At 50.4% G+C, this 27,759-nt stretch overlaps 1 protein-coding gene across 2 annotated transcripts; it reads left to right on the top strand.

The window, feature by feature from the left end:
* Positions 1–535: 535 nt before the first annotated feature.
* Positions 536–27,672, top strand: PSKH1 (protein serine kinase H1). Of its 2 annotated transcripts, XM_045443225.1 has the most exons (4): positions 536–660; positions 10,676–11,702; positions 19,963–20,069; positions 25,401–27,672. In XM_045443225.1, the coding sequence occupies exons 2-4, from the start codon at positions 10,746–10,748 to the stop codon at positions 25,450–25,452; spliced, it is 1,116 nt and encodes a 371-aa protein (XP_045299181.1). In that variant the 5' UTR covers positions 536–660; positions 10,676–10,745; the 3' UTR covers positions 25,453–27,672. The 2 variants fall into 2 exon arrangements, with proteins under 2 accessions (XP_045299181.1, XP_045299180.1); XM_045443224.1 differs by lacking the exon at positions 19,963–20,069 and having other exon boundaries at positions 537–660.
* Positions 27,673–27,759: the final 87 nt, after the last annotated feature.

Here is a 27,759-nt window from a genome sequence, read left to right on the forward strand (position 1 = left end):
TTGATTTGCAAAGTCTCAGGATACACTTAAATTCAATAACAATAACAAAAAATTTAAAACTCATTACTCCGAAGCTAGCGCAAGACTGACTTAACCTTCACCAATCCTCAACCATTTGCAACACCACTGTGATGACAGCCAAATTAACACTTCTGAATGCCTAAATTACTTCAATTGCAGTTACAAATTTTTGATTTGTTAATGAACTTTAAAACGATCCTTAGCAGAGTTCCAGAGGCACCTCAGAAACCTCTGTTGAAACGCACTATGTCCCCACCCTCGCACTACAGAGCACCCTCTGCCCTAACAAGAAATTTTGACACTTCTGTCTCTACCTCCCGCGGTTCCTCTCGGTGCCTAAGGTCGAGCTACTTTCAGGGTTAACGTGATTCACCCGGCCGGTAGAGAGTAAGTCCCGGCCCCGAAGGCGTTGATTGGCAGGCCACGCTGTGAGAGGCGCTATACTCGTAGCCGGGCTCTCCCGAGGGTCCGCCCCCTCCCCGCCCCAGGGGCGGCCTGGGTTTGTTTTGGCGTAAAGCGCGCGCTGTGATGATGTCACGACGCTGACGCCTGAGGATGGCGGCGGCGGCGACCCTGTCCGCGGTCCGGGGAGGGTCAGCACAGCCGCCGAGACGCCGAAGACCTTGCCGCCCGTGCGAGGTGAGGCGGCACGGCGCAGGGCGACGGCCCGACGGGCGGGAGGGACTGACGACCTGCGGCCACGGTCGCTTCCTGGCGCATTGGGCCTATCCCTGCCCAGGGAGCCCCGCAGGAGCCCAGTGTGCAGGGGCCTGCGGGACTGGGGAACAGGCCAGGAGGCTGCTTGGGATCCCCGGTGTACAAGGCTGGACTGGTCTCGAAACGTGCTGCTGTGCTGGGTGGCCCCGATGTCTGGGGCTGTGTGGGCCTGGTGGACGTGGTCAGCTGCCCTGCCCAATGTTCAACCAGCCGGCGTCGGTCACGGTGAACTAAGCAGGTTGTCCTCACTGCCTTTACGTGTCCGGCACCTACTTCACACCTAGCCTTTGCGACCGAACGCTAGGAGCTGTCGGGGCAGCTGGTCGCTTCCGTGTTCAGCCTGGGAAAAAGCAGGCCTGAGCCTAGCCGGGTTGCCTGCTCCGCAAGCCATCATCCTTCAGTTTATAAGGGGACACTCAGCTCCCCACGCCCACTCTCCCTCCACGAAGCTGCTGAAGCGATAATTTCCACCTGAAAATTTGAATAAGTCCTTCACTGCAGGAAACTGGATCCCTGGTGCCTATAGGATGAGGTCCAAGCTTCACTAGTAAGGCATTCAGGGTTCTTCATAATCTGGTAGAGGCATGACCCGGAAGTCAATACCTGGGCACTTCTACCTTCTGAGCTCAGTGTTTTAATACTTTTATATTTTTTCATTTTTGTACTTGTAATACATTTTGAAATACTCTTCTTTACCCCACCCCTAACCACCAGAATGGAAAATTTACATCTATCCTTTAAAATCCATCTTAGATTACCTTTCCTTGGAAAAGCCTCTCTTGCTTTACAAGTAACCATTGGCTCCTCGGTCATTTTATTCATGTGACTACTGTTGAGTATATCATGTTGTGTCGCGTGATGGTGGGAGTGAGTCTCCTGTCTGCATCTGAGTGTCTGGCTGGCTCTGTGCCTGCTATAAATTAGGAACTGAATGGACTGGGATGGGTTGTTGGTTTTAGAACCAGATTCAGCTATATTACTGAGCCCCTATTAGGGGCCGCGATCAGAGATGAGCACAGCAAATGTGTATCTCTTGTTTGCACATGCACATGTATGCATGTGGTAGGTGGTGCAGCCTTGTCAACTTTGATGGTCTAAAATTTCATGGGGTAATTTTTCAAGATACAAATTTAAGAGTCTCACTCTCTGATATTTTGATTCAGAATATCTGGAATCTGGTAGGAAACTGTATTTTGGAAAAAAAACAAAAAACAAAAAACAAAAAAACAACACTTCAGGTGACTTTGCTCCCTAGTTGAACATCTTTGTCATTGCACTAGGAAACTGTTGGGTCTTCTTTGTCCATTGGGAAGGGCTTAGCTGTGCCATATGGACTCCTGTTAGAGTCTCATTGCCCATACTTTGGGGAGGCAGTATGATTCGCTTGAGTAGTTTGTGGTAGTAGTTTGAGCTTTGGAATCAGAAAGACTTGGATTCATTTCTTGGTGTTTGTGAGATCTTGAGGTCCTTGAAGTCCCACTTTGCTCATCCCAAAATAGCAGTAATCATGGCTACTGTGTGTACTTGCATAGAAGAGTGGGAGTGCATATAAGATACTTAATACAGTTGGAACTCAGGAAATGGAAGACATCGTTATTATTAATGGCTGTTCTCCCAGAGTGTGTCCCTTATCAAAAGGAGATCTCAGGAAGCCTGTTGGCTCTTCAAATTGAGTCTCATGTAGGAAGCTGCCTTATGTAATTTCCTCAAGGTAATTTCTGCTTATCAAGGAAAGCTATGACAAAACTGTGCTTCTCCTCAGGGCAGTTGCAGTTGGTCTTTCCCCTGGAAGAAATTTGGAATGCTGACTCATTAGAGGGTAGGTTTGTTGTATAAGCGTTTTCTCCCCGTTTAATTGCAATTCCTGAACTTCTTAAGTTGTATAAATGAGCTAGAGAAAGTACAGCTGTCAGGAAACCTGTTTGCCCCTGACACCGAGCTAGAGTTGCACCTCACTTGGAATGGGATACCCTTGAAGATCCTACTGTCTCTGGAATCTGAAATAGATACTGGGGATCTCTGTCAGTCACAACTTCATAGTTAAATGAGTGAGGCTTTGGTTTGGCCTTCTGTTTTACTTTACAAGTGTTCACATGTTATGTGGGCAATTTTGTCCTTTTCAGAGCTTCCCGACTGTATGATATGAATGAGCTGTAGGTATGCCAAAGTACTGACCCTTGAGTTTCCAGATAGCTGAGAACAGCTGTCCCCCTCAATACCAGGGTGCATAGAGAAAATTTTGAGAAGTACATCCCTGGAAGAATGGAAGTAATTCTGCTTGTTGAGAGCTAGAAGGAGATTTATTTATTTGAAATCCCTTTCCTTCCAAGAATCTTACTCAGTGAATACTAAGCGGATTTGTACATTGGCTAGGTCATCACTGAGCTAATTCTTGGGACAGCCTTCTATTGTCATGGTGTCTGATACGATGCTAAAGTAAAAAAATGTCGTGTTTTCATTTTGCGGAGGAAAATTATCTCAGAGGGTCCCTTTCCAGGCTACCAGTCTTGAAGTGGCCTCAAAGGGCATCATAAGAGAGACTCTTGATGTGGGACCATCTGTACTGTAAGTTCCTTGAGAGTAGAGTTTATGGCAACCTTCTTTTTGCCTGTCACAGCCCCTGGCAGGGTTCCTGGCCCACAGCAGGAGTTCAGTAAATATTTGTGGGTTGAACTTTGGGATTTTGGAAGGAGAACTCCAGGTCTGTTGCCAGAGTCTGTATTTCTGATGGTGGGATGGCCAGTGGTGGGATGTGTTAGATGGAGCTGGGGTCATGATTAAATGAGGACACAGCAAACTTTTGAACTTTCTCCTCTCAGCCCTAAGGCAGGAGTCTCTGCCCACCAATTATTACCATGTAAAGCAGTGATGCCTAACTGGAGTCCTTGGGAAGTGGTGTCCTGAGTTACTATATTCTAAAAAGAAATCAGGGTGCCTGGGTGGCTCAGTTGGTTAAGCGTCCGACTCTTGATCTTAGCTCAGGTCTTGATCTCAGGGTTGTGAGTTCAAACCTTGTGTGGGCTGGGCATGGGGCTGTTTTAAAACAAACAAAAAAAGGAAGTCATAACAATTTTTATTATGGAATAATATTAAAAGTTAAAACTGGGCTGCCCAGCTGGCCCAGTCTATAGTGCATGCTACTCTGGGATGTCAGGGTCTGGAGTTCAAGCCCCATGTTGGGCATGGAGCCTACTTAAAAAAAAAAAAAAAAAAAGTTAAAACATAGGAGTGAATAATGCACAGTGTCTTTAGACAAACACTGTAATAATTTGGTGTATATTCCTCTGGCACTTTACAAAATTTGTATAATAGTCTGTACATTTCTACAGTATATATTTTTGTTAACTTTAAAAACGTAATATGTAGTGATGATTTTAAAAAATAGCTGGGGCACCTGGCTGGCTCAGTCAGTAGAGCGTAGGACTCTTGATTTCAGGGTCATGAGTTCAAGCCCCACATTGGGTGTAGAGCTTACTTAAAAAAAAAAAAAAATAGCATTGCAGAAATCACAGAAATATGTAAAGTGAGAAGTCAAAGCCTGCTTGCCTTCCTCCTTCCCTCCCTTTCTCCCTCCCTCCCCTTCTCCCTCCCTCCCTCCCTTCCTTCCTTCCTTCCTTCCTTCCTTCCTTCCTCCACTCCTTCCTTCCTTCCTCCACTCCTTCCTTCCTTCCTTCTGTTCCCTTCACCCTAGAGGCAATCACCATCAAGTTTCTCTTTTACCTTTCTAGGATATTTTTTCTACATATATGTCTGTATCTTTTTTTAACCCCCTCATTGGATGTATACTTCAGATGCTATTTTAAACGACTTACTGTGTCACGGATATGGATCCTGGCACGAAGCCATTCAATAAAATTGACTGGTATCTTTCTTTGTCAGTATATATGGATTTACCTCATTCATTTCAACAGCTTCAGAGTATTCCATTGAATGAATGGATCTTTATTTAATTATTCTCTTACTGATGGATATTTGGGTAATGTCCATTATTATTATAAAGAACTTTGCCATGAACTTCCTTGTACAAATACACCTTTGCATACTCATGAAAGTGGTTTTATAGCATTATTTCTGAAAGTGGAATTGCTAGATGCAGTGTCAGTTTCCCAGTTTGAAAAAGCAGAATCACATACTCTCCCTAAGGTTGCAGAGGTCCTTGTTTAGGAGTTTTCATCTAAAGTGACAAGCTCTTGGGGCGCCTGGGTGGCGCAGTCGGTTAAGCGTCCGACTTCAGCCAGGTCACAATCTCGCGGTCCGTGAGTTCGAGCCCCGCGTCGGGCTCTGGGCTGATGGCTCAGAGCCTGGAGCCTGGAGCCTGTTTCCGATTCTGTGTCTCCCTCTCTCTTTGCCCCTCCCCCGTTCATGCTCTGTCTCTCTCTGTCCCAAAAATAAATAAACGTTGAAAAAAAAAATAAAGTGACAAGCTCTTTTGCCTGGTATCTCTGTTGCCCCATGATGGTTAGAAGTGTTGTTTAGTAGTTCCTTATTTCTGGGATTACTGGGAGATTACTGTCTACTTCATTTTGATAGATAGTCTTTCAAAACATAGAGCATAACTTTTTACAGGTGAAAGGTTATGAAGCTTTTCTGTGGAGAACAATCTTAGGGGGTGTTACTGGAGAGGGCTGGGTGCCTATGGGCCCCTGCCTTGGATAGAGCCACACACTTGGCTTCCGTGGCCAGGAAATTGTTTTAAGATCCATTGTAGGCCCCGCCCCCTCTCTCCCATGGGTCAGGTCTGGCAGCTTGTGGACAAATTTGATTTGGAGTTCAATTAACAATCTGTAAGACTCAAACAGACCTGAGAGCTCCAGCTTTCTTTGTCACTGAGGACATTTACACAGGCACTGAAAGAGCACAGCTCCGTTTAAACCACCAGTCTGGTCTCTTCCTGACACTTGAAAATTTGTGAGGTTCTGAAATTGGTGCCTTGCAGCAGGTAGAAATCCAAGAGCCAGTCCACCTTTCACTCATTGTTAGCAAACACGAATCACTGCTCTGAGCTCAGGACTCTGGGTGCCAGAGAGTTCTAGAAACCCAAGAAGTGGCCTCTTCCTTCAAGGGGGCTGACAGTTCTAGTGTTCTAAGGCAATCTAGAGTACAGCAGTGAGCAGTGTGACCCAGAGTGTACTTGGAATGGAGGTTTCATAATACAGATCCTTCAGAAAAGGTCCTCAGTAAAGGTTTGTTAATTCATTAGCAGAGTGGTATGAGGAAGGGTAGAGGCCTTGACCTGGCGACCTCTGCTGAGATCCAGGCACTTGCGGAGTCTCCCTTGTGATGGAAGGAGCTCTGGATGGAGAACCAGGAGATTTAGGTCCTTCCTTGGCAGTCACTATCTTAAGTGGCTGTGGACAAGTTTCTGTTTTTCTCGGCCTTTCGTTTCTGTAGAGTATTAGGACAGTAGTGCTGAATGCTCATGCCCACTACCACACTCTATCCAACATGCTGGCACTCCTTGAGGAGTGCTTGGCAGGAGGTTGGGAGTTGAGGGTATGGAGGCTGACTTTAGAGAGTTCAGTTCTTTCTGAAAGATGTGTTAGGATTGGTGTCGCGAAAGGGAATAGTGACTTGTGATAGCTGGCGAGGTGTGACCTCCTGAGTCTTGTCTCACACCCTGGTCACTGTGCTGGGGGCTACACAGGAGAGCTGGGGGCAGGAAAACACTCTGCCCTTATTCCCAGAAGTTTTGTCAGATGCCTTCCCTGTCCCCGTTTGCCTTTTCACCTGACCTCTGCCGGACGAGACTTTTACAGATGTGATTAGAGTGTGGAGCAGCTGTGATCACCTGGGGGCTGTCGGCTGTTGCCCTCCCCCTGAGCTAGCAGCCTCTGTCCTCTACTCTTCATCTGTAGTTGGGAAGGTGGAGTACCAGCATCAGCTTATCTTTGAAGAGTTTCTAATTGAAATAGATGTGGGAGAAACTGTGTCCCAGAAAGGAAGAAGGAAAGTCAGAGAGGGATACTCCTTGGCTGTCTTAGTGCTGACTTGAGATCCCTGCCCATACTTTATTTGTTTAAAGTGAGAAGTCAGGCCTTTTCTTTTGTAAACCTTAGTTTTTCTCAGCAAGACCAGACTAGATGTGCACATATAAACAAAAAGACCCAGTGCATATGCCTGGAAACAATTATTTATTTTGCCAATCTAGGATTCTGCCTCACCAGGGAGAAGACATCTGAGTGGCCGTGCTGGGTCACCTGTGCCATTTGTCTTCTCTCTGAATGGTGATAGATGTTGCTTACCAGTGGTCTTGGGGATCAGGGCCCTGTATTGTGCCTCAGGAAACCTGGCCCAAGAACTATCCTCTTCCTGAGCTGCAGCCCTTGACTACGTTGAGAGTATTGTGTTTTCCCTGAAAGAAGAGATGAATCTGCAGAATTCCTGTCCACGGTTCTAATCTTTAGCCTCTGTGAAAAAGAAGCTTGTTTCTAAATGCCTTTGTTTAAACATGATTTCCTAAGCTACTGTGTGGGATCTCCTCGACATTTGGGTGAGAATTGCAGCAAATGTGGATGAGTTGATGGAGGAATCTTCCCTCGTGTGAGGAAAGATATACCTCATTCGACTGACAGTCATATCCACATGTTGATTAAAATCTGAGCCCTTAATCTGTGGTCTCCAGATTCTTCCTTTTTATCTGATGGATTGATTGATAATCGAGCTCTTGGGTATGTTTCAGTGATGAGCTTGTTCCTTGAAAGAATTAGCCACATTGTGCAGTATCACCACCTTAGAAGCAGGCCCTTGACTCATTGGAATCTGGTGGCCTCTATGGGTTCTCTGTGATGCCCAAGTTGCCACAGCAAAACCTGCCTGTGTCTCCCTCCGCTGCCTTTGATCGGATGGCCTGCTGGCTTCTCCCGGGGGTGAGGGTGGGGGTGGGTTAGGCGTCGCCCCTTAGCTCAAAGCACCACCCGTGGTTAGCCATGGAATCTCTGACGCTGATTCTTTTCAAATGTCAGATTCTACTTCCAGTGATCCACAGTGAATGTCATATGGATGTTGCACGTGCCCTGCAACACACCCAACACTGATCTTTTCCCACCGTTTCCCAAACCTGTCCCTCCTGGTATGCTGCTGACTGTTTTGCCCAGGAGCCCAAGCAAAGGACTAGCGTGTCACCCTCTCTCCTTCCTTTCACTCTTTATATCTAGCTTTTAGTCCTTGTCCATTCTCCTGCTGACATCCCTCCGTTCTACCCTGCTATCTGGGCCACCACCCTCCTCCCTGGCCCTTTTAATCTACTCTGACCCTCCTCCAGTTCACTTCTTTCTAAACACAGATTGATTGCCTCTCTTTGTAAACTCTTTGGTAGTTCCAGTCACCTCCCTGGAAGGTCTTGGTTCCTCACCCTACCTTGTGCTGCTCTCCACAACCTGGTTCCTGCTGCTTCAAGAACTTGAAGCCACCCCACCCCCAGTCCTGTCTTCATACCACCAAACTGCCCATTCCCGGACACAGGGTATTATTCTGGGGCTCTGAATCTTTGAGTATATTGTGCTCTCTGCCTGAAACACCATTCCCATGTTTCCTCACCTGACTCATCCTTACTCGAAATTCACTGTGGGGTCACCTCCTCCAGGAAGCTTTCCTTAACTCCTGTGTCTCTCCTTATGTCTACTGTTGTTTCTCAAGCTTAACACTTAACATGCTATATTGAAATGATCTGTTTTTATGATGTTTTCTTCATTTGCACTGTGACCTTAGTGACCAGGTTTTGCTTTTGTGTCTGTGTGTGTTAAAATATAATCTACACAGGACCATGTCTTACTCATTCCTGAATCCCTAGCACCTAGTAGATGTTTGTGAGGTAAACAAAAATATATATGGGTGTCTGCCCCCAGTTCCTGGCACATGGCTTCTGAAACCCTTGTAATTTCTTAACTGATAAGAGCATAAAGAGCATCAGTTATTCTAATATTTGGTCTTTGACTCTAGTTCCTGATACAGGTTCCTGAAACCCTTGAAATTTCTTGGGTGATAGGAGTGTTTTTTATTCTAATGAGGTGACTTTGAGTGGGCCCCCAGGTGACTCCTAGATGGGAGCTAGTCACCAGAAAGACTCATGCCATGATAAGAAGCTTGGAATTTTCAGCCCTGCCTCCTATTCTCTTGAGAAGGGAGAAGAGTTGAAAATGGAGTTAATGATTGATTGTGCCCACATGATGAAGCCTCCATAAAATCCCAATAGTAGGGTGTTCGGGGAGCTTCTGAGTTGGTGAACACGTAGATGTGCTGGGAGAGTGGTGCACCCAGAGGGGGCATGGAAGCTCCATGCCCCTTCCCACGTGCCTTGGCCTGTGCATCTCTTCCATCGGGATGTTTACTTGTATCCTTTATCATATCCTTTAATAAACTGTAAATGTAAGTAAGTGTTTCTGGGAGTTCTGTGAATCTCTCTAGTAAATTGATTGAACCCAAGGAGGAGGTTGTTGGGACCCCTGTCTGTGATCGGTTGGTCAGAAACACAGGTGATAACCTAGACTTGTAACTGGTACCTGAAGTGTGTGTAAGGGCGAGGGCAGTCTTAGGGAGCCTGAGCCCTTAACCTGTGGGATCTGACACTACCTTTGGGTAGACAGTGTCAGAATTGAGCTAAATTGTAGGACATCTGGCTGGTGTTGCAAGAATTGCTTGGGGTGGGGACTCCACACATGTGATCAGAGGTGTCAAAATGAAGTGTTCTCTGTGAAGGTAGAGGAGACACACAGAGTGAAGAAAAATACACAGTAGGGAAGAACTGTTTATTTCCTTACATAGGAAGGGGGGATAGCTGGTTTTTTCCTTTACAATGTTTAATAAATGTTTGCTCTGATTTGATAATTTTACTCCTAATTCTGTATGGCATCATCAATAGGAAATTCTCATCCCTCTTCTTTCACCCATGGGGCCCTCAAGATAGAGAAGGATGGCCAGGGTAGAAGTGACTTCTGGAAAGCATTACTTCAACACTTTACCTTATCCAGGCCCTACCAGCCACAGGGTGTTAATGGTTGCAACATCTCTGTCTGGGAAGCAAATGGAGAAGCTCTTGGATCCTCATCCCAAGGAAGCAGAGTACTCTGATCCACAGCCTGAGTCACATCTAGATGAAACTGTTAGTGTCGTTTCTGAGTTCATGGTCTCCTTTGTCTCTTAAATGAAGCCCAAGATAGTTTGGTGGCTACCTGGTGGCAGCGTGCTAAGGTTTGTAGTCCTAAGTTCACAGGGTTTGATTTCAGCCAGCCTTGGGTTGTGTGGCATTGTATGGTGAACTGGGGAAGTGAAAGACCCTGGAACAAGATGTTAAACTGCCAGGTGAAGATGGTGCATTAGCAAAGTAATGAGAACCATCTAGAAAAGAGTAAGGTTAGGGCAGAGAACCAGGGTAGTGATGGTAGTGGTGGCAGCAGTTGTAGGAAGGAATCAACCCCTGCAGGAGGCTAGAGGGCGAGGAAAGAGATCCATGAGGGACACCTTGGAGAAGCTGCTTTCTGAGCCCTGCTGGGTGATAGTGTTGGAGAGTCGGCTTCCAACATTCCACACCCCCGTTTCAGGAAAGATGAGTCAGAGTAATAAGAGGAATGATTTTAACATTTAAAAAAACAGAATTTCAACTAGGATAAGGGGCCCAGACAGAGTAGGGAGGAGGGTGGGGGCAGTGACAGCTGAGCCCCATGCATGTTCCTGCCCTTCATTTGGTGTTGGAAAGCAGCATGAGAATCAGATCCAGGGAGATATAAGTCAAGACCATGGAGCTCAGACCCAACCTTTCATCTGGACCCTTCACTGAGCACTCAGGGGCCAATACCATCCTCCCTTCCAGGGAACCATATTAGAGTCAGGTCTTCAGGCTACATTTATTGAGGGGCAAGGAAGAATAGGTGAGGAGGGTGGCTGCTATCCTTTCAGAGCTATCTCTGGCTATGTTGACTTGCCCTTTCTTCTGTCTGCGTAGGTGTAGACGGGGCACTGCCTGCAGAGCAGGTCCTGCCAGCCTCGTTGGAGAGGATGCCCCCGTGTCCGTGATGGGCTGTGGGACAAGCAAGGTCCTTCCTGAGCCGCCAAAGGATGTCCAGCTGGATCTCGTCAAGAAGGTGGAGCCCTTCAGTGGCACTAAGAGTGATGTGTACAAGCACTTCATCACAGAGGTGGACAGTGTTGGTGCTCTCAAAGCTGGGTTCCCAGCAGCCAGTCAGTGTGCAAACCCCTGCCCTGGTGCCCCCACTGCCGGCCACACAGAGCCTCCCTCAGAACCACCACGCAGGGCCAGGGTGGCTAAGTATAGGGCTAAGTTTGACCCACGTGTGACAGCCAAGTACGACATCAAAGCCCTGATTGGCCGAGGCAGCTTCAGCCGGGTAGTACGCGTGGAGCACCGTGCAACCCGGCAGCCGTATGCCATCAAGATGATTGAGACCAAGTACCGGGAAGGGCGAGAGGTATGTGAGTCAGAGCTGCGTGTGCTGCGCCGGGTGCGTCATGCCAACATCATCCAGCTGGTGGAGGTGTTTGAGACGCAGGAGCGTGTGTACATGGTGATGGAGCTGGCCACTGGTGGAGAGCTCTTTGATCGCATCATCGCCAAGGGTTCTTTCACTGAGCGTGATGCCACACGGGTGCTGCAGATGGTGCTGGACGGTGTCCGATATCTGCATGCGCTGGGCATCACACACCGAGACCTCAAGCCCGAGAATCTGCTTTACTACCACCCAGGCACTGACTCCAAGATCATCATCACTGACTTCGGCCTGGCCAGTGCCCGCAAGAAGGGTGATGACTGCCTGATGAAGACCACTTGTGGCACACCCGAGTACATTGCTCCCGAGGTCCTGGTCCGCAAGCCCTACACCAACTCAGTTGACATGTGGGCACTGGGTGTCATTGCCTACATCCTGCTCAGTGGCACCATGCCCTTTGAGGATGACAACCGCACCAGGCTGTACCGGCAAATCCTCAGGGGCAAGTACAGTTACTCGGGGGAGGTGAGTCTGCCCTGTCCCAGGGATGTTGGGAGGCCCCTGGGTGGGGGGATATCTTGCAGCTCTTGATCAGAAGGATGTGCTCTGAGGACCATGTTCATGGGGCCAGGCAGGTAGAGAATAGTAGGATATCTCAGTTTGGGTTTCCCCAAAAGTGAGCTCTGAGACTTGGGAGCAGATCATTTAATTGGGGTATGATTCCAGTAAGCACAGATGAAGGGTGGGGAAGGTAAGGCAGAAAGGGAGGAAGCCACTAAAGGGCATATGAAGAAGTAGACTTCCTGGGGGCCACTGGAACTCCCCCTGGGAGCCCTGTGAATAATCACATGGGACATACCTCAGAATTGTACCACTGAGGGACAAGAAGGTGGGTGGGTGTTAATACACTGACTCCTGTATGAGTCGAGAATTTATTAGGGGGTGGGGCATTAAATCCCTGGCACTTCTGGGCTGTCCTGAATGCCAGCTAGTGCTGGAGAAAATCTTCAGGCAAAGAAGCAGGGAGATGCAGGCACTGGCACTGGGAGCTGTCCACATGCACAGGAGCAGCACCGTAGGTGCGGGCCAGAGCACGTGGGACAGGGCAGCCACAACATCTGCTCCACAGGGACCTGGGACAAGCCAGCGTGACCACGCCCTGTCTACAGGAGCCGCTGCTGCTCATCTTTTCCCAGTTTTGCCACACAGCCCAGAGGATTCTGTGCACCCAGACATTCCAGTTTTCTAAAGAGAAGCCAGAAAATTTGATTGTAAAATGTTGGAATCCATTCACATGTTTACGTACTATCTTCTGTGCCAACAAATACTAACCTGCAGGCCAGATTCAACCAGGAGTTTGTGTCTTTGGATCCACGGATTTCCCTGATACCTGAAAAAATCTTTTAGGTTTCAGTACTGGTGGGAGCTGAAGGAAGGTGCACAAAAAGAAAGAGTTGCTTGGTTCTTAGGCAGGATGCTGACTGGGTAGGAGAGGAGGCTGACCATAGGCACCACCAGGTGCTACAAGCATAATGGTGGGCTTGGGAAGGTTGTGAATAAAAGAATATGTGATGGCTTAAATAGGAGGTGAAGTAAGCTTTGTAGGAGAACAGGATTCTGCCAAGGCAGTGAGGGCCCCTCCCCAAGTTCCCCTGCAGAGTGCTCCCCATGGTGTTCCTCTCAGGCTTGGGCCTGCTGACTGCTATCCATGCCTCCTGAACTACCCATGTGGAGGGGAAGGAGCTCTGGGACCAGCTTCCTTCTGAAACCTAGCTTTCTTTCCAAGGACTTTGGACTGGGTCCTCTCTGGCCCCAGCCAACTGGCCCAGAGCAGCATTTCCTGCAGAAGTTACCCCAAAGCCTCTTGCCACTTTGTCTTCAGTGCTTAATGTCCTGTGCTCCATCAATTCCCTATCAGCTTCCAGATGTGGTCGTGGGGTCAGTCAAGGACTTCCTGTGAGGTTGGGGGCAGGCATTCCCTAGGGGGATTTCCAGGTCACGTGTCAGAGTTGTATGAGGAAGGGAGGGAAACCTTTATCTTTAAAATATACATCTATTTTTAAAGTTTTTATTTATTTATTTATTTATTTATTTATTTATTTATTTATTTATTTAGAGACAGAGAGAGTGAGTGAGGGAGGGGCAGAAAGAGGGAGAGAGAGAATCCCAAGCAGGCTCCACACTGTCAGTGCAAAGCCTGATGCGGGGCTCGAACTCATGAACCCCAAGACCATGACCTGAGCCGAAACCAAGAATTGGATGCTTAACCAACTGAGCCACCCAGACGCCCCTAGAAGCCTTCATCTTTAGACCAGCTCTGTGCTGGCCACAGGCGAAGAAGAAACTGGGGCTTTCTCTAGCTCTCTCTTAAAGTTCCTCACATCTTCTTTGCACCAAATGGATTCAACAAAGCAAACCCTGACTGGCTGGGAAGCGCAGGCTGTGATGGTGTGGTCGCAGAGGACACCTCATTGCTCACCCTCTGGGCCAGGTTTCATCACTGGCCAGAAGACCCAGCATCCACCTGCCAGAGACAGTGTTGTGCCAAGGCCTGACCTAGCTGCTGTGCACTAGGAGCTCTGTGTGATGCCAGGCTGTTAGGGTTCTTCCTGGCAGAGGGAGTAGTGGACTTAGCTATAGCAGAGAGGGAGGTTTCCCAAGAGATGGTGACAAAGGTGTTGACTCTTTCAAAAGCCTGTAGGTTTGCCCAAGAGTTCCTAATTCTGGCAGTTATTGATTAAGCAGTTTATCTAATTGGAGCTTGCAGTCTTGCTAACTGGCTATTGATTATCCATGTCTGGGAGAATGACAAATGAATGTAGTGAGGAATAGACTCAGGCTTCCTGCTCCTTCTGTAGCCACAGGACTGGGTCCTGAGCCTGCTTCCTGCTCTGTTGGAATCACAGTCTGGGGCTCCAGTGTGTGTGTGGCAAGGGGAATGGGGCACTGTCCAACCTTGCCTCCCAACCTCTCAGTTGAAGCTGAAAGCATGAGTTCCCAGTTCCAGAGTCAAATTCATGGCCAACCCTGATGGCACCTGTCTATTACAGTAGACAGATGCCATCTGACTCCAAAAACTGGTTCTACCACCATCTACAGAGAGTTGTGGTTTGGGTGGGATTTGTCTGGGGTATTTCCTGGGTGGGGAGGTCTCATCATTAGATCAGGTGCTCTGAGGTGGGGACCAAGCATCTCTCTGTTCCGCTGGCCATTGCCTTACCCATAAGTGCACCTGGGGAAGATGCATAGAGACATGAAGTCATGTTCTCCATCCCCATGAAGATTGAGATTGCCTGGGGAGAAAGGACTAGGAGTAGGAAATGGCCACAGAACAAATCCTTGTTGGCAGGCACATGCCAACACAGGGCTTGGGCAGTCTGGAACGTGAGCTGTGTGGCTCAGATCAGGTGGCTGGACTGGTCCCCTTTCTTTGGGCTGGGCCCTGCTCCCACCCTCAGTCCAGTCATCTGTCTTCTTCTGTGTGATGGTCATTTGCCCTTCTGAAGGCCATCTAAGTGAGCAAGGCCCTGTGAGAAAACCTATCTGAGACCATGTCATGTTAAGGGGGTGTTTTAATCTAGCTTCTTCTGCAAATGAAGGACCACCCACTTTGAGCTCAGCAAGGTTTGGAGATGTGCATTCCTCACCTGACAGTAAGCCGCATGGTAGTGCCTTTCTAGGGGCATTTTTCCTGCCCCCCGCCTTCTAGTAGTGGTGTTGTGTGTGCCTACCCAATGTGCTTATTTCCTGAAGCCTATGTCTTTGCAGCCCCCTGTCAGGCTCAGTGGTTTCTGTGGACTTTCTACAGGAGGTGAGCTTTGAGAAGGAGGAGGCTCAGAGAAAGGGACATTGCTGACTGTGCTCAGAATAAATAGGAGATTGTTTGGAGGTAATGGAGTACAGGTTGATGAGGCTGGGCCAGGCCTGCCGTTTGCTGTTGGGAGCTCCATAATTGCAGAGGCTACTTGGGGATTGGAAGCATTAGGTGTGAGGGAGTCCTCTGTGTTCTTGGTAGTAAAGGGGGAATGCAGCAGAAAGTATTGTGAGAGACCCGCAGGAGAAAGGCTGACTGGGGGCTGTTGGAGTAATCCCCGTTGGAGATGGGGGAACCTGATGTCCTGGGGTAATTCGGGCAGATCAGCGATTCCAGAGAATGAGCTCCACTATGGTGTGAACCATAGTGAGATGAGAGAATCCTCCTGCAGCTCTGTAGGAGCATCATCTTACAGGGGCAGATTGAGAGACACCTGACTGCCCTATGGTCCAAAGAGTATGTAGGCTTCTGCCTTGACATCCCCGGGTGGGGCCCAGTGGTGGAGGGAAATACACCAAGTGCCTGGCTCCTACCCCACAATCCTGACACTCTGGATACTCAGGCCATAGCCCTGGCCCCACTCTCTGCCCCATTTCCTACACACCATAGGCCCAAGATGTTTGCTCCACTCACTCCACGTACTAAGCTCAGGCTTTTCACTCTGCTCCCACTGTTGGCCGTAGAAACTTGACCAGCTCTAAAAGGTTCAATTCAAAGATTGCTTCCATCAAGAATGGTGCTGTGTAGTGCCTACTGAGTACCAGACACAGGGCTAGGCGTTCTGTATCCAACATGTTTAATCACAACAGTGCTGCCAGGTGGGTGTAATGCCCCATTTTACAGATGAGGAAATTGAAGCTAGCAAGGTTAAGTAACTTGTCCATGGTCTCACAGCTAGAGGGTGGCAGGCCTGGGATTTGAATCCAGGCCATCTTGGTGTCAGAGTTCTTGGCTTTTCCATCCCCACAGTCTATGTTCTTTGACATACATGTCTCAGCATGTTGCTGGAGTCTTTGTTTCAGCACTTTCTTGGGCTGTTGTCTGTGGACATCTCTTAGGCCTGTAAGGTCCTTGAAGACAGCATGTGTATCAATACTTATGTTCCCGGTACTTTTCTCCTGGCTTCTCCTGAGGGAAGCACTGGTGGTCAGTGATTCCCTGGGAAAGGACCCAAAAGTGGCTGGCAGGCAGATGGGGCAGCCCCCTCTTCTGGGGGCTGGACTCCAGGAAAAAGTGAAGAGCCTGCTGGAGATGTGTCTAGTAGTCTGTGATCAGACGTGCTTAGAAGCAGCTGCAGGAATCTTGGAAGAGGAGGGAGTGCTGGGAAGGAGACGGCTATGACAGATAATTTTGAGAAGAGAAATCTGCATTTTCTCTGGGGACCAGAGGTGCCAGAGTGGAGAGGGCCAAGCCAGGGTCATGTGGGAAGTGATGGGAGACACATGTTGGCCAGATGTGAAGAAGGCCTGTGTTGAGTGTGTGAGTAGTCTGAAGACACAAAGAGCCACCTCGAAAGAGGGAGCTTCTTGTCATGAGAGATTCCAGAAGGACTGGAGCAGTTATTTCTAAAGGAGTGACACAGAAGGTGAGTCATCATCTGTTAAGACCCATACTAGAGGACTGTTACGGTCCCACTGACTTGGAGATTCTATGATTGACTTGATGTGAGATGTGATGTTGCCGGCCTAATGTTACTGCTTTTCTCAAGAGTTCTATTCCTAGAGTAAGGACAGACGAAGAGGCTCTTGTGGGATTGATGGCAAAGTGGTACCATCAGCAGCTTTGCTGTCTGCCTCATTTGGCAGCCTTTAATTGTTGCCCTCTGCTTGGACAGTCTTTGAGCTGTGGGCAAGCCCAAGTGACTGCCCCACGAACAGCTGGGCTGGGGCAGAGGTTCTTACAGTGCCTTGTTCAGAGAGAGAGTGCTGCCAGGCAAGGGACAGAATCTTGGTGGGAGAGGAAGGCCACTTGCAGACCCAGCGTGCTACTCCCTGGGGGATTTTGTTGGAGGGAGGTGGCTTTTCAGGGATGGCCTCTGGGCTGCAGTCTGACTACCCATCCACGTGGCACCAAGGGGCAGGCGCTCAGGGGCGTGAGTTGGACCATCTTGTAGTTCTGAGAGCCCTACTTCTTTAAATGACCTTAACGCTTGTCATTCAACCCTGGGATGTTGAAGATAAAAGGAGCTACGGGGAATGTGCCATGTCCTGTTGCTCTGTAGGTGAAGGGCATCGGCGCCTGTGAGGGGGCTGATCATGCGCCTGTGAGGGGGCTGATCATTCATATGCCCTGATAGATAGCAGCCAGCTGAGTAGGGATAGGACCTTGGCCCAGAACCATGGAGAGGACTTCTCCAGGGGTGTGGGAGAGCTGGAGACTGGACGTTGTGTGCAGGCAGCAGATGAAATGCAAAGAGGCAGGTAGCATGTTTCCAGACTTGTGCTTGGATTCTGCTGGCTGTCTTTAACTGCCTCACATTCCCACCTCCAGTGTGGATGGGGGCTGTGACGGGCCATCAGTTCATCACTCTTCTCTTGCTGCCTCCTGCTCCCAGAGTAAGTGGATGGCTTTCCCATGTCTGTCTCAATAGCTGATAGCACAAGGAAACACAAATTGATTTAGAATTCTTTGCTGTGAGGTATCTCTAGGCCCTTGCTCCTTGCCTCTCTGCTGGTGGCTGTTGGGTGCCAAGAGCTGAGTGATGGTGCTGGCTCTATGCCAGGATCCCATGATGCCCCCATACCTGTCCAGGAGGGATCCCTCTGGAAGGGCTGTCCCTACTTCACCACACCTCCTGGTACGCAGTAAGTATTCAACAGACAAGTCTCCCTCCTTAACTGTAGGAGCAGACGCTGGCAGTCCAGATCCCTGACTGGTCACTGGAAGGTGATATGATTTGGTCTACTAGGTGAGGGCCTTAACTGGACCCTCACTGGTCACTGTGCTTGGAGACCTCTTGGAGGAAGGCAGGGGTAGCTTCCTCCTGGTGGGGGCAGGAGGCAGGCTTGGAGCGGAGAGGGGCAATATCCCCTTCCTGTGCCACCTCTGGTCCACCGCTCAGCTCCCTGGAGCTCTCTCCTCTAGGCTTCCCTCTGCCGCTGCTGCCTTGGTTACACAGTCCCCAGAGAGCAGTTCTCTCCTGTGGTGGCAGAAACAGAGACCCATCTCCTACATTGCTGCATTCAGCCATTCCTACCAAAATGCCTGGCCCTGACCACCTCCAGCTTCTCATTAACTCAGGGTCAGATCCTCATTTCATCACTGCTGTTTCCCACCCCTGGCCCCACCGAGGCCTCTCCAACAAAGAGGTGTTATCGTGGGTTGTGTTGGAGCAGTGCCTGGTGTGTGCCATCCATCCCCTCCCTCTCCTGCTCTTCTCATTGTCTGTCTCCACCTGGATAGCTCTGCCTGCTCACAGGCCCTGTTGCTTCTAGGCTCTTGAGTTCCTCTGGGAGCTGCTACGGCTGTTGTCTCTCCCACGATCTGACCTCTTTAAATCCGCTGACGGCCTCCCACACTCATCCCCTCCTGCCCCCACTGAGGCGGAAGCATACTTGCAGGTGGATGGGATGGCTAAAGATGACCTGGTCCAACCACTCCCCACCAGCCATGCCTCTCCAGACTCTCCTTCCTTGGTCAGTTTTCCATCTCACAAGGTCACTCTTCTCGTGCATGCCTGCCTTGCCTCAGTTCATCTGTCTCCCAGAGCAAGTATGGTGCCCATACCTGAGCTTTGCTTCAGTATGGCCTGGCCAGCTTGGAGCAGAAGTCTCCTTCATCTCTTCACTCATCCTGTCGTTCCATGTTGTCCAAGTCCTGTGTACCCAGGGTTCAGGGACAGAGTCTCAGTGTGCGTTACATGCTAATAGCCACCGGGGCTCCAAACTGTCTCAGAAATTAGAATGGGAGGAAGTTTTTTTGTTTTGTTTTCGTGTGTGTGTGTGTTTGTTTTGTTTTGTTTTGTTCGGAGCCCAAAAGGGGTCTCAAACTCACAGGACTCTCGAGATTGAGACTTGAGTTGAGATCGAGTCAGACGCTTACCCAACTGAGCCATCCAGGTGCCCTATGTTTTTTATTTTTTAAATGCTTATTTTATTATTTTTGAGACAGAGTGTGAGCAGGGGAGGGGCAGAGAGCGAGAGGGCGACATAGAATTTGAAACAGGCTCCAGGCTCTGAGCTGTCAGCCCAGAGCCCGATGCGGGGCTTGAACTCGGAAACAGTGAGATTATGACCTGAGCTGAAGTTGGATGAAGTTGGACACTTAACCAACTGAGCCACCCAGATGCCCCCCCACCCTTGTTTTTTCTTTTCTTACTTTTTTTTTTTTTTTTTTAAAGAGCCAGGTTGGCCTCAGCAAAATCTGTGAGTGGAATTAAAAGAGACCACTCAGCAGCATGCTCTAAAATCCAGAACCTTCCAGGACTGCTCCAAGACATTATTAAAAGCAGACAGCACTTGGTTGCTGGCACAGGTTGCCAGCATCCCCCTGATTCCAAAGTGAGCACGTAGCATCCTTACGGATTCTTGAGTTGTACCCTGTCTCCCTCCTGTCCCTGTCCTTCACTTTGTGGACTCTGGGCAGGGACAGGTGGGGGTGCAGAATTTCACTTTTTTTTTTTTTTTAAGTTTGTTTATTTTGAGAGAGACAGAGACAGCATGAGCGAGGGTGGGGCAGAGACAGAGGGAGACAGAGAGAATCCCAAGCAGCCTCCAGGCTACCAGCTCAGAGCCCGATGTGACGCTCGATCACGAACCATGAGATCGTGACCTGAGCCGAAACCAAGAGTCAGGATGCTTAACTGACTGAGCCACCCAGGCGCCCCCAGGATTTCATTTTGTTACTCATTTCAAGTTTCAGAACACAGCTTTGCTAACCTTTAAGTTGTCACGCCTTTTCTTGTTTTATTTTTATCTTCATTCTCTGCGTCTTTTTAAAATTCTATTATCTTCCTTCTTTTTCTCCCTTCAGGCTCTCTCCCCTAAGGTCCTCTTTCCTGCTGCTCAGCCCCCACCCATCCCCTGCCAGGTCCTAGGGTGGTGGATTCTGTTTGGTGTGGAAGCCCAGGCACCAGGATGGTGAGTGTCTTGACCAGAGGAAGGGGTTGCTGGCTCCACTGCCACACTATGTCTAGCTCTGCCGAATTTTTCAAAACATTTTGCCTCATGGGCAATGTCAGAGTGTGCTGTTTTTGTCGTACTAATAGTTCTCTTCTCCTGTGTAAACCCAAAGCTCCATTTCCCAGAAACGTGCTCTTTTCTCTGCTCTCGTTCAGGCCCACGTAAGTACAGGAAGGAGGCCTTTGGGGGTGGGAATACTGGGTCTGAAAATACATCTTGAGACAAAGCTGAGGGAAGATTGAGTCATGGGAGCAAAGCCCAGGCTTCTTTCCTCCCTTCATTCCCCTAACAGCTCTAGCAGCTCTTGCAGCTCTTTGGTGAGGCTACCTTCTCTGCCAGGGAACCTTCCCGAGTCATCATGGCCTAGAAAAGAACCCAGAGAGGTCAAGAGGTCAAGGCCATTTAAATGTTAGATGCTATGCTTCTGTTTCTTACATGCAGCCAAGTGAGGAAGAAAGCTGGGAAACCGTGTTCTTAGAATCCAGGACTTTGGCAACTGGAAGACACTTAAAATCCATTGCATTTGGCTCCTTCATATGTTTTTTTAAGTTTATTTATTTTGAGGGACGCCTGGGTGGCTCAGTCGGTTGAGCGTCTGACTTCAGCTCCGGTCACGATCTCACATCTGTGAGTTCCAGCCCCACGTTGGGCTCTGTGGTGACAGCTCAGAGCCTGGAGCCTGCTTCGGATTCTGTGTCTACCTCTCTCTCTGCCCCTCCCCCACTCATGCTCTGTCTCTCTCTGTCAAAAATAAACATTAAAAAAAAAATTTAAGTTTATTTATTTTGAGAGAGAGACAGCACAAGTGGGGGGAGGCGGTGGGGAGGGCAGTGAGAGAATCCCAAGCAGGCTTTGTGCTGCCAGTGCAGAGCCTGACATGGGGCTCAAACTCACGAACTGTGAGATTCTGACCTGAGCCAAAACCAAGAGTCAGATGTTTACTGACTGAGCCACCCAGGCGCCCCTGGCTCCTTCATATTGAAAGTGAGGAGGCTTCTTTTCTCTAAGGTTGCACAGAGAAAGTAGACCTAGAATGTCTAGAAGCTCTAGAAGTCTCTGGGCTTTCAGCCTAATGCCTTAATTTGTCACCCAGATGCCATCCAGAAAAGCCAGGCCTTTCTTTGCCCTCACTTAAGAGTGGTCAGACCTGCCTGCCAGAGGGAGTCTAGGGCAAGGCCTGTGAGCTAGGTTTGCTTCTGGAGGGAAGCAGCTTCCTCCTGTCTCGACAGTCTAGGCCAGAGAGCTTCCTTCATCCTTTGTTCCTTTAGCCCTCGGGCTTAAGGCGCAACCATTGGTAGTGTGGCCTGGGCAGTGTTCTTCCCAGGCCCTGTGACATTAGAGCTAGAGCAAGTAAAAGGGGCTGGGGAGGAGGGAAGTTCATCCTCTGAGCTGGAGTGGAAAGTCCTTTCTGATTTTGTGCTTCCCTTTAAAGGGAATGTTGGATTCTGCTGCTGAGGAGTGACTGGTCCCTCAGAAACGGGATGAGGAAGGTGAAGTTGGTAAGGAAGTGCTTTGGGAGAGTTCCATCTATCCCTTTTTGGCTTCTCTGCTGTTATAGTATCAAGAGTTGATACCCTAGAGGTGCCCGGCTGACTCAGTAGAACACGTGACTCTTGATCTTGGGGTCATGAGTTTAAGCTCCAGGTTGGGCCCAGAGCTTACTTGGGAAAAAAAAAAAAAAAAAAAAAAGGTAGGTACCCTAACTGCAAGGGGAGGAGGACTCAAGAGCCACAGACTAGGGAAAAGGACAACCAGCTTGATGGTCAGAAACAGGGTAGAGGTGATGTCCCTCCTCCTACAGTCTCTCCTTATCTTTTCAGGACAGGGCCCAGCCCTTCACACACACAGCTCATAAAAGGCTCGTGGAAAGGACAGTGTAGGCTCTCACCCTGGGTATTGAAGCTGCCCTAGGCTCCCACAGCAGAGGGAGACCTGAATCTGGAGGCATGGCAGACTGACATTTAACATTCCCTTCCATGCCCCATACTCTAAGTCAGTCCAGAAACAGGTGGAAGCCTCTGGGAGACTGGCCAGGTGGTACCTGGGGCCTGTCCCTTCTGTCAGCCACTTGAGCCTCACATGTGTCCCTGACTTGATTCCAAGTTTACTGAGGTGAGAGTTCTGTTCTTTACCCAGAGCCAGCAGTTAGAGCTATGGAAAGTCAAAGGCATGACTGTTTATCACTATTCTCTTTCTCATGCCCACAGTGCTACCCAGCCAGTCAGTCATGGGCTGACAGACATACTCATGGAGCTCTAGAGGCCCAAGTATGTTGCGGAAACAAGTGGGTTGGTCTGTGGGTATTGAAAGCTTTCTTAGGAGGCCCTGAATTGGACTTGACCAGAAGCATGGCCCTGGGTGAGTGTGGAGTCTTGCTTTTCCTTGCTGAGTACTGTTGGAGGCCTCAGCAGTGCTCCCAGGGGCCACTGTTCTGAAGGGCAGCCTGAGCCCCTGTCTCACTGTAGTGGGGTGGGTTGAGGACCACTTACCTGCTTTTGGCCTGCCTGACTTCCTGCCGCAAGCCTCTCAGGGTATGAGGGTTAGGCCGGGTGCCATTGGCACAGCCTGATTCTCAGGTCAGGATGGCTTAAGTCACATTGGCTTGGGGGACCCACCTGGTCCAGCTGCTTATAGCTCCTGAAAGATAGGGAGAGCCAGGGCCTGCTGAAGAGGGCCGGGCTGGCCCTTAGATAAATGAGTTCATTGGCATTCTGCACACGGCTGCGTGTACACAGTAATTGGGGAGGCAAGCGTCTGGGGGAGCAGAAGGCACAGATCAATCTGGCTCACTTTTGTCACTAACAGGCTGGCCGCTCGGCGAGCAGCAGGGGTCGATGCCTGGTGTGAGCATGTGTCACTCTGGAGATGAAAGTGCTTAAGCTCACAGGATGGGTCTGGTGAGAGGCCAGTCTCGGACTGCACTGGACTTGTGTGGAACTGCAGGGGTCTGGCTTGGTCTGGCTGGGTATGGATGTGAAGTGGGGGTGTCTCTGACCTACCTATGTTTAGGTTCCTGGCTTGTGAGTCCAGCTTCACCACTGTTTCTTTGTCATCAGAGGAGTTGTCCCTCTTCTCTCTTGGCTGGACCAAGGGGGCATGGGCAGAATCCATGTCCCAGCTCTGTTTGGCTAGCCTGGGCTGCCAGCTCTGTCTTTGGGCTGTCCCACCAGTAGGCCCTGCTGAGCCACAGTGTATTTCTCAGTGATTTTCTTTCTCTTGAAGACCAGAAAGGCTGGTAGGGCAGCACAGGTATTCCCATGACCCAGTCTGTTCAGCTTCTAGGTTTTGCTCTGTCCGTCGGGGGCCCCATTATGCCTTTCTTTCCATTACTTAAGTGAGTGATCGGGGCTGCAGCGAGTGTCGGTGGTTTCGACTGGCTGGCCCCTCACAGTGGTTTCTTGTGTTCAGATGGCAGGAGCAAGACATGGGGCTTTCTTGAACCGTGAGCCAAAAGCTACTGTGGCAGCTGTGTAGTCCAGTCCTCCTGCATGTCAGCTTCTGTAGCGGAGCCCTGAGCTGCGCGGGCCTGCAGGGAAACTTGGACCAGACTGTGTGTGTGGGAGGGCTGTCACTCTGCGCCCCCTCACTGCTCTCAGCAAGGTATTTATGGGCTCCTGTGCCTGCATATCCTGAGGCCCTGTCTTCCTCCTGAGGGCTCTTGTCTCCCCAGGAATTGCTGGGAGCTAGCACATTGGTGAGGAGGACCCTGTTAAATGATTGTTCGGTAATGTGATCTGTCATTTTCCACCAGTTCAGTTTAGTAAAAGCTGAGATTTGCCTTCCAAAAACCAGGTTAGGGTAGCAACTGCAAGTAGTCCCCACCCCTTCTTCGGGACTTCAGAAGAGTGTTCTCCTTGGTGCTCCCCCTCCACGTCCTGTATGTAAGTGGGGAAGGGTACGGGGGAAGAATTGGAGGTCAAGGAAGTTGAACTGGGGGAAGCAATAGTCAGTGTGTAAGTGTATCTGCTGAATGGGCATACAGTTGCCCTGAATGTGGGCTCTTAGATTTTCCTGAACCCCCTGGAGATTGAGTTCAGTTGTGCCCCAGGGCAAAGGGCACCATAAAGTGGAACAGGCAGACCTCATTTGGCAGGAAGGAGGGTGACGGTGCCCTTAATATCCCGGCCAAACCTGCCGTAGGCTCAGCAAAGGTCCTACTTGCCTACTCTTTGGGAATATCAGAACCCATGCCAAAGTGCTCCCAGAAGACTCAGGCACTCAGAACAGTTCTGTGTCTACCTTCCTCCAATAGAGGGGCTTGAGGGCCTTGAGGGCCTCTGTATGCCTAGCACCAGGCACTAGGGCTCATCCAGCTTAGCTTGTCCTAATGGGAATGATCAATGAACTTGAAATCACTGGAATAATTGCTTAGCTCTGGGGGCTAAGAGGAAGCCTGAGAAAGTGTCCTTTACCCTGAGAACCTGAGGATTCAGCCGGGTGAAGACAAGCCGTACAGGCTGAGTCCCTGAGACAGACAGCTGCTTGGTGTATGGCTGAGGTGAGGCAGCCACGGGTGTTTGTAGGAGATCAGGCTTTGTGCAGTTTCTCTGAGGACAGAATGTACTAAAATGAGGCTGGTCTAGAGCACTGCCAGGCATCCCCTGTGTGGTTTAAAGAGGTCGTGAAGACTGGAAAGAAGGGCCCTGGTCCCACCTATCCCCCAAGAGCTCCCTGCCCTCTCAGCAGATGGAGAAATCTAGTTGCCTTGAATTGTTTCCTTGTCTCCCCATGGCTGAGGGGTGGAGGCCGATGTGGGGAGTGCAGTGGTTGCCCACCATCACTCTGTCAGATGGGGAGAGGTGGGTCACCTCTTAAAAGACAAGGAGTTCCCTGCTAAGTGGCCTGATATGGACATCCAGAGTTTGGAGCTTAAGTCTGGCTCAGGATATGGTGGAAGGTTTGGGTCATTCTCTTTAAATCTTCCTGAGTTATAGTGATTTGGGGGTAGCTGGGGGATCTTGACAGGGACCACCTTCCTGAGCCAGGCTTCGAGTCCAGATACCTTAGAAGTTTGCTGCTTGGGGGAACGGGGGAAAACAGGTCTTTCTCCTACTTGTCAGATGGACTCCTTACTCAGAGAACAACCTCTGCTTGGTGGCCTGGGCCAGTGTTGGCTAGGAAGGGGAGGTCCAGAAAGAATGCTGTACTTGGGAGGAGCTGGGCAGTGCCTCTCTCTAGGGGGAGAGTGCTGGAATGCTGCATAATGCTAAGTGCTATGGTGATGGCATCATCAGGATGGGGAGAGCAGTGTTGAGTGCTCCCGCTCTAATGCTTGTTCTTGGCCTCTAGCCCTGGCCCAGTGTGTCTAACTTGGCCAAGGACTTCATTGATCGCCTGTTGACGGTGGATCCTGGCGCCCGTATGACTGCACTGCAGGCCTTGAGGCACCCGTGGGTGGTAAGCATGGCAGCCTCTTCATCCATGAAGAATCTGCACCGCTCCATCTCCCAGAACCTCCTCAAACGTGCTTCCTCCCGCTGCCAGAGCACCAAGTCGGCCCAGTCCACGCGTTCTAGCCGCTCTACGCGCTCCAACAAGTCACGCCGTGTGCGTGAGCGGGAACTGCGGGAGCTCAACCTGCGATACCAGCAGCAGTACAACGGCTGAGCTGCTGGCTACGGCGCAGACATGCCATGGTCCCAGCTTGGCCGTGCATCACTGTGCCATCTGGCCCTGATGCCCTCTCTGGAGATAGGCCTGTATGGCCGGCAGCAGGTGAATGGCCCTACCCACTTCTCTTCAGCAGCCCCCATCCTCATCCTGGGCCTGAGCCTGGTGTGACCAAGTGGAGGGAGCCTGGGGACGTGTGAGCCCTCTGAACTGGCACCGGTGCTCCTTTTGGTGGGCAACTGCTCTGCTACCAGTTGGGAAAAGGGCAGGACCTGGCCTCGGGCTCTTTCACCCCTTGGCTCTTCCCCAAGACCGAAGAGGCAAGCTGTGCCAGGTAGAGGGTGTCCTGTTGTCCCAGGACTCTTTGGGACAGTTACTTCTGAAACCCTCTTTCCTCCACTGAACCTTCATCTCTGGCCTCCCACATTCCATTGCATCCTGATCTGTAACACAGAGAGAGGCCCAGGTAGGCCCAAAGCTTGTGTCTTGGCTGGACTCCCAGCTAAGTCTAAACAGTCTCCCACCTCTCACCCAAGATCTGTCTTCCTTCCTGGTACCCCCAGAGGCCCCTCCTGGACTCAGGACTGGCTAGAACCTCTGGTGGTAGGGCCATGGCATAGTCCTTGGCCCTTCTGGACTGTGTGGCCATGTTGGTAGCAGGCTTGCTCCAGGCTCTAACCTCTCTCTGACAGTGGGAGGGAGAGCTCCTGCCCACCAGCCCATTGCTCTCAGTGCCTTCTTTGCAGAGCCCACTATCACTTCTTTCTCCCCCTTGGATGCCCATTCTATTCCCTAGGTGCCTCCTTCCCAACTGTGGGGGATTAAAGGGAGCCCCACTGCTGCTACCTGGGGAATGGGGGCACCTGGGCCAAGGTACAGGCCAGGGGCTTCCCAGGGAGAGCCCCATCAATATTCCAGTGTCAGCCCTGGTTCTACCCTTGGTACTGCCCAATGTCCCTTCCCTTCAGGCTCTGCAGTGGCATAAAGGCGCCATCTAGTGTCTGGCATGACTATGGGCAGCCTGGGAATGACCACTGTGCTCACCCTTCATCTTCTAGAGGAAGTGGGAAGGAAGGAGCTGCTGTGTTGAGGAAAGGTCCCAGGCTGCTCAGCCCTCCCCTTCTGCTGAGCTTCTGCACAGCTCCAGTTGGAACTTAGCCATACTGTGTGACCTGCCTCTGAACCCTGAGTGCCTGGGACCCTGGCCTTCTCACAACTGGCCTTGCTTGGGCCAGCCTGTCCTTGCTTCCTTTCACAGCATTACCTGTCCAGCCTGGGCCCTGCCGAATCTTAGGTTGGAGGGAGCTCCTGCAGGAGGTGGGTGGAATTGGGTGGCTGCTCTCCCGGAGGCCTGAGCCAGACCATCCCCGTGTTAGTCAAGGTGCCTCCCCACCACCACAAACAAGGCTGGAACCCAAGTCCCCTTCTTCCTCAGCTGCTTTCAGTGGCAGGAAAGGAGGTGTGGCCCAGCTTTAGCTGTAGCTAGATTGCAGGGCCTCTGCCAGCTGGGAGAGACTGGCCCTCACTCAGTTTTTCCCAGTGGGTAGCCTTGGGCCAGGCCCTCCTCTTTCTGCATCTGCCCACCTCCAGTGGGAAACAAGGCCAAAGAGAACACTCTGGGCCAAGTCGACTGCCTTAAACATTCCCTCCTATCCTCAGTGCTCCTGGCACAAGGCAGCAGAGAGCCCAAGTCCTGTGGCCTCAGAATTCCCCTCACTTCCCCAAGTGCCTCTGGAGGCCTGAACCCTGGGGATTTATTTCCTCTCTTGTCCAAGATAGGCCTGACCCTAAGGGTAGGACAGAGGGAGGTTGGAGACATGGGCCTTTATGCCATGGACCGTAGATGGAGAGTGTGCAGTTATTTATTTTGTGTACTCAGTTTGTAAATGTATCCTCTGTACTCAATAAACAGGCTGCCCTCCCCAGGGAAGGCTGCCCATCCATTCTGACAGCCCAGGCTCCTTGCTGTGGACCAGGGGAGGAGATACCCTGCCATGCCAGAAGTCAAAGTCCCAAGAGGGGAAGGGGACTCCCAGGA

The sequence above is a fragment of the Leopardus geoffroyi genome, chromosome E2 (assembly GCF_018350155.1).
Source record: "Leopardus geoffroyi isolate Oge1 chromosome E2, O.geoffroyi_Oge1_pat1.0, whole genome shotgun sequence".
Taxonomy (NCBI): Eukaryota; Metazoa; Chordata; class Mammalia; order Carnivora; family Felidae; genus Leopardus; species Leopardus geoffroyi.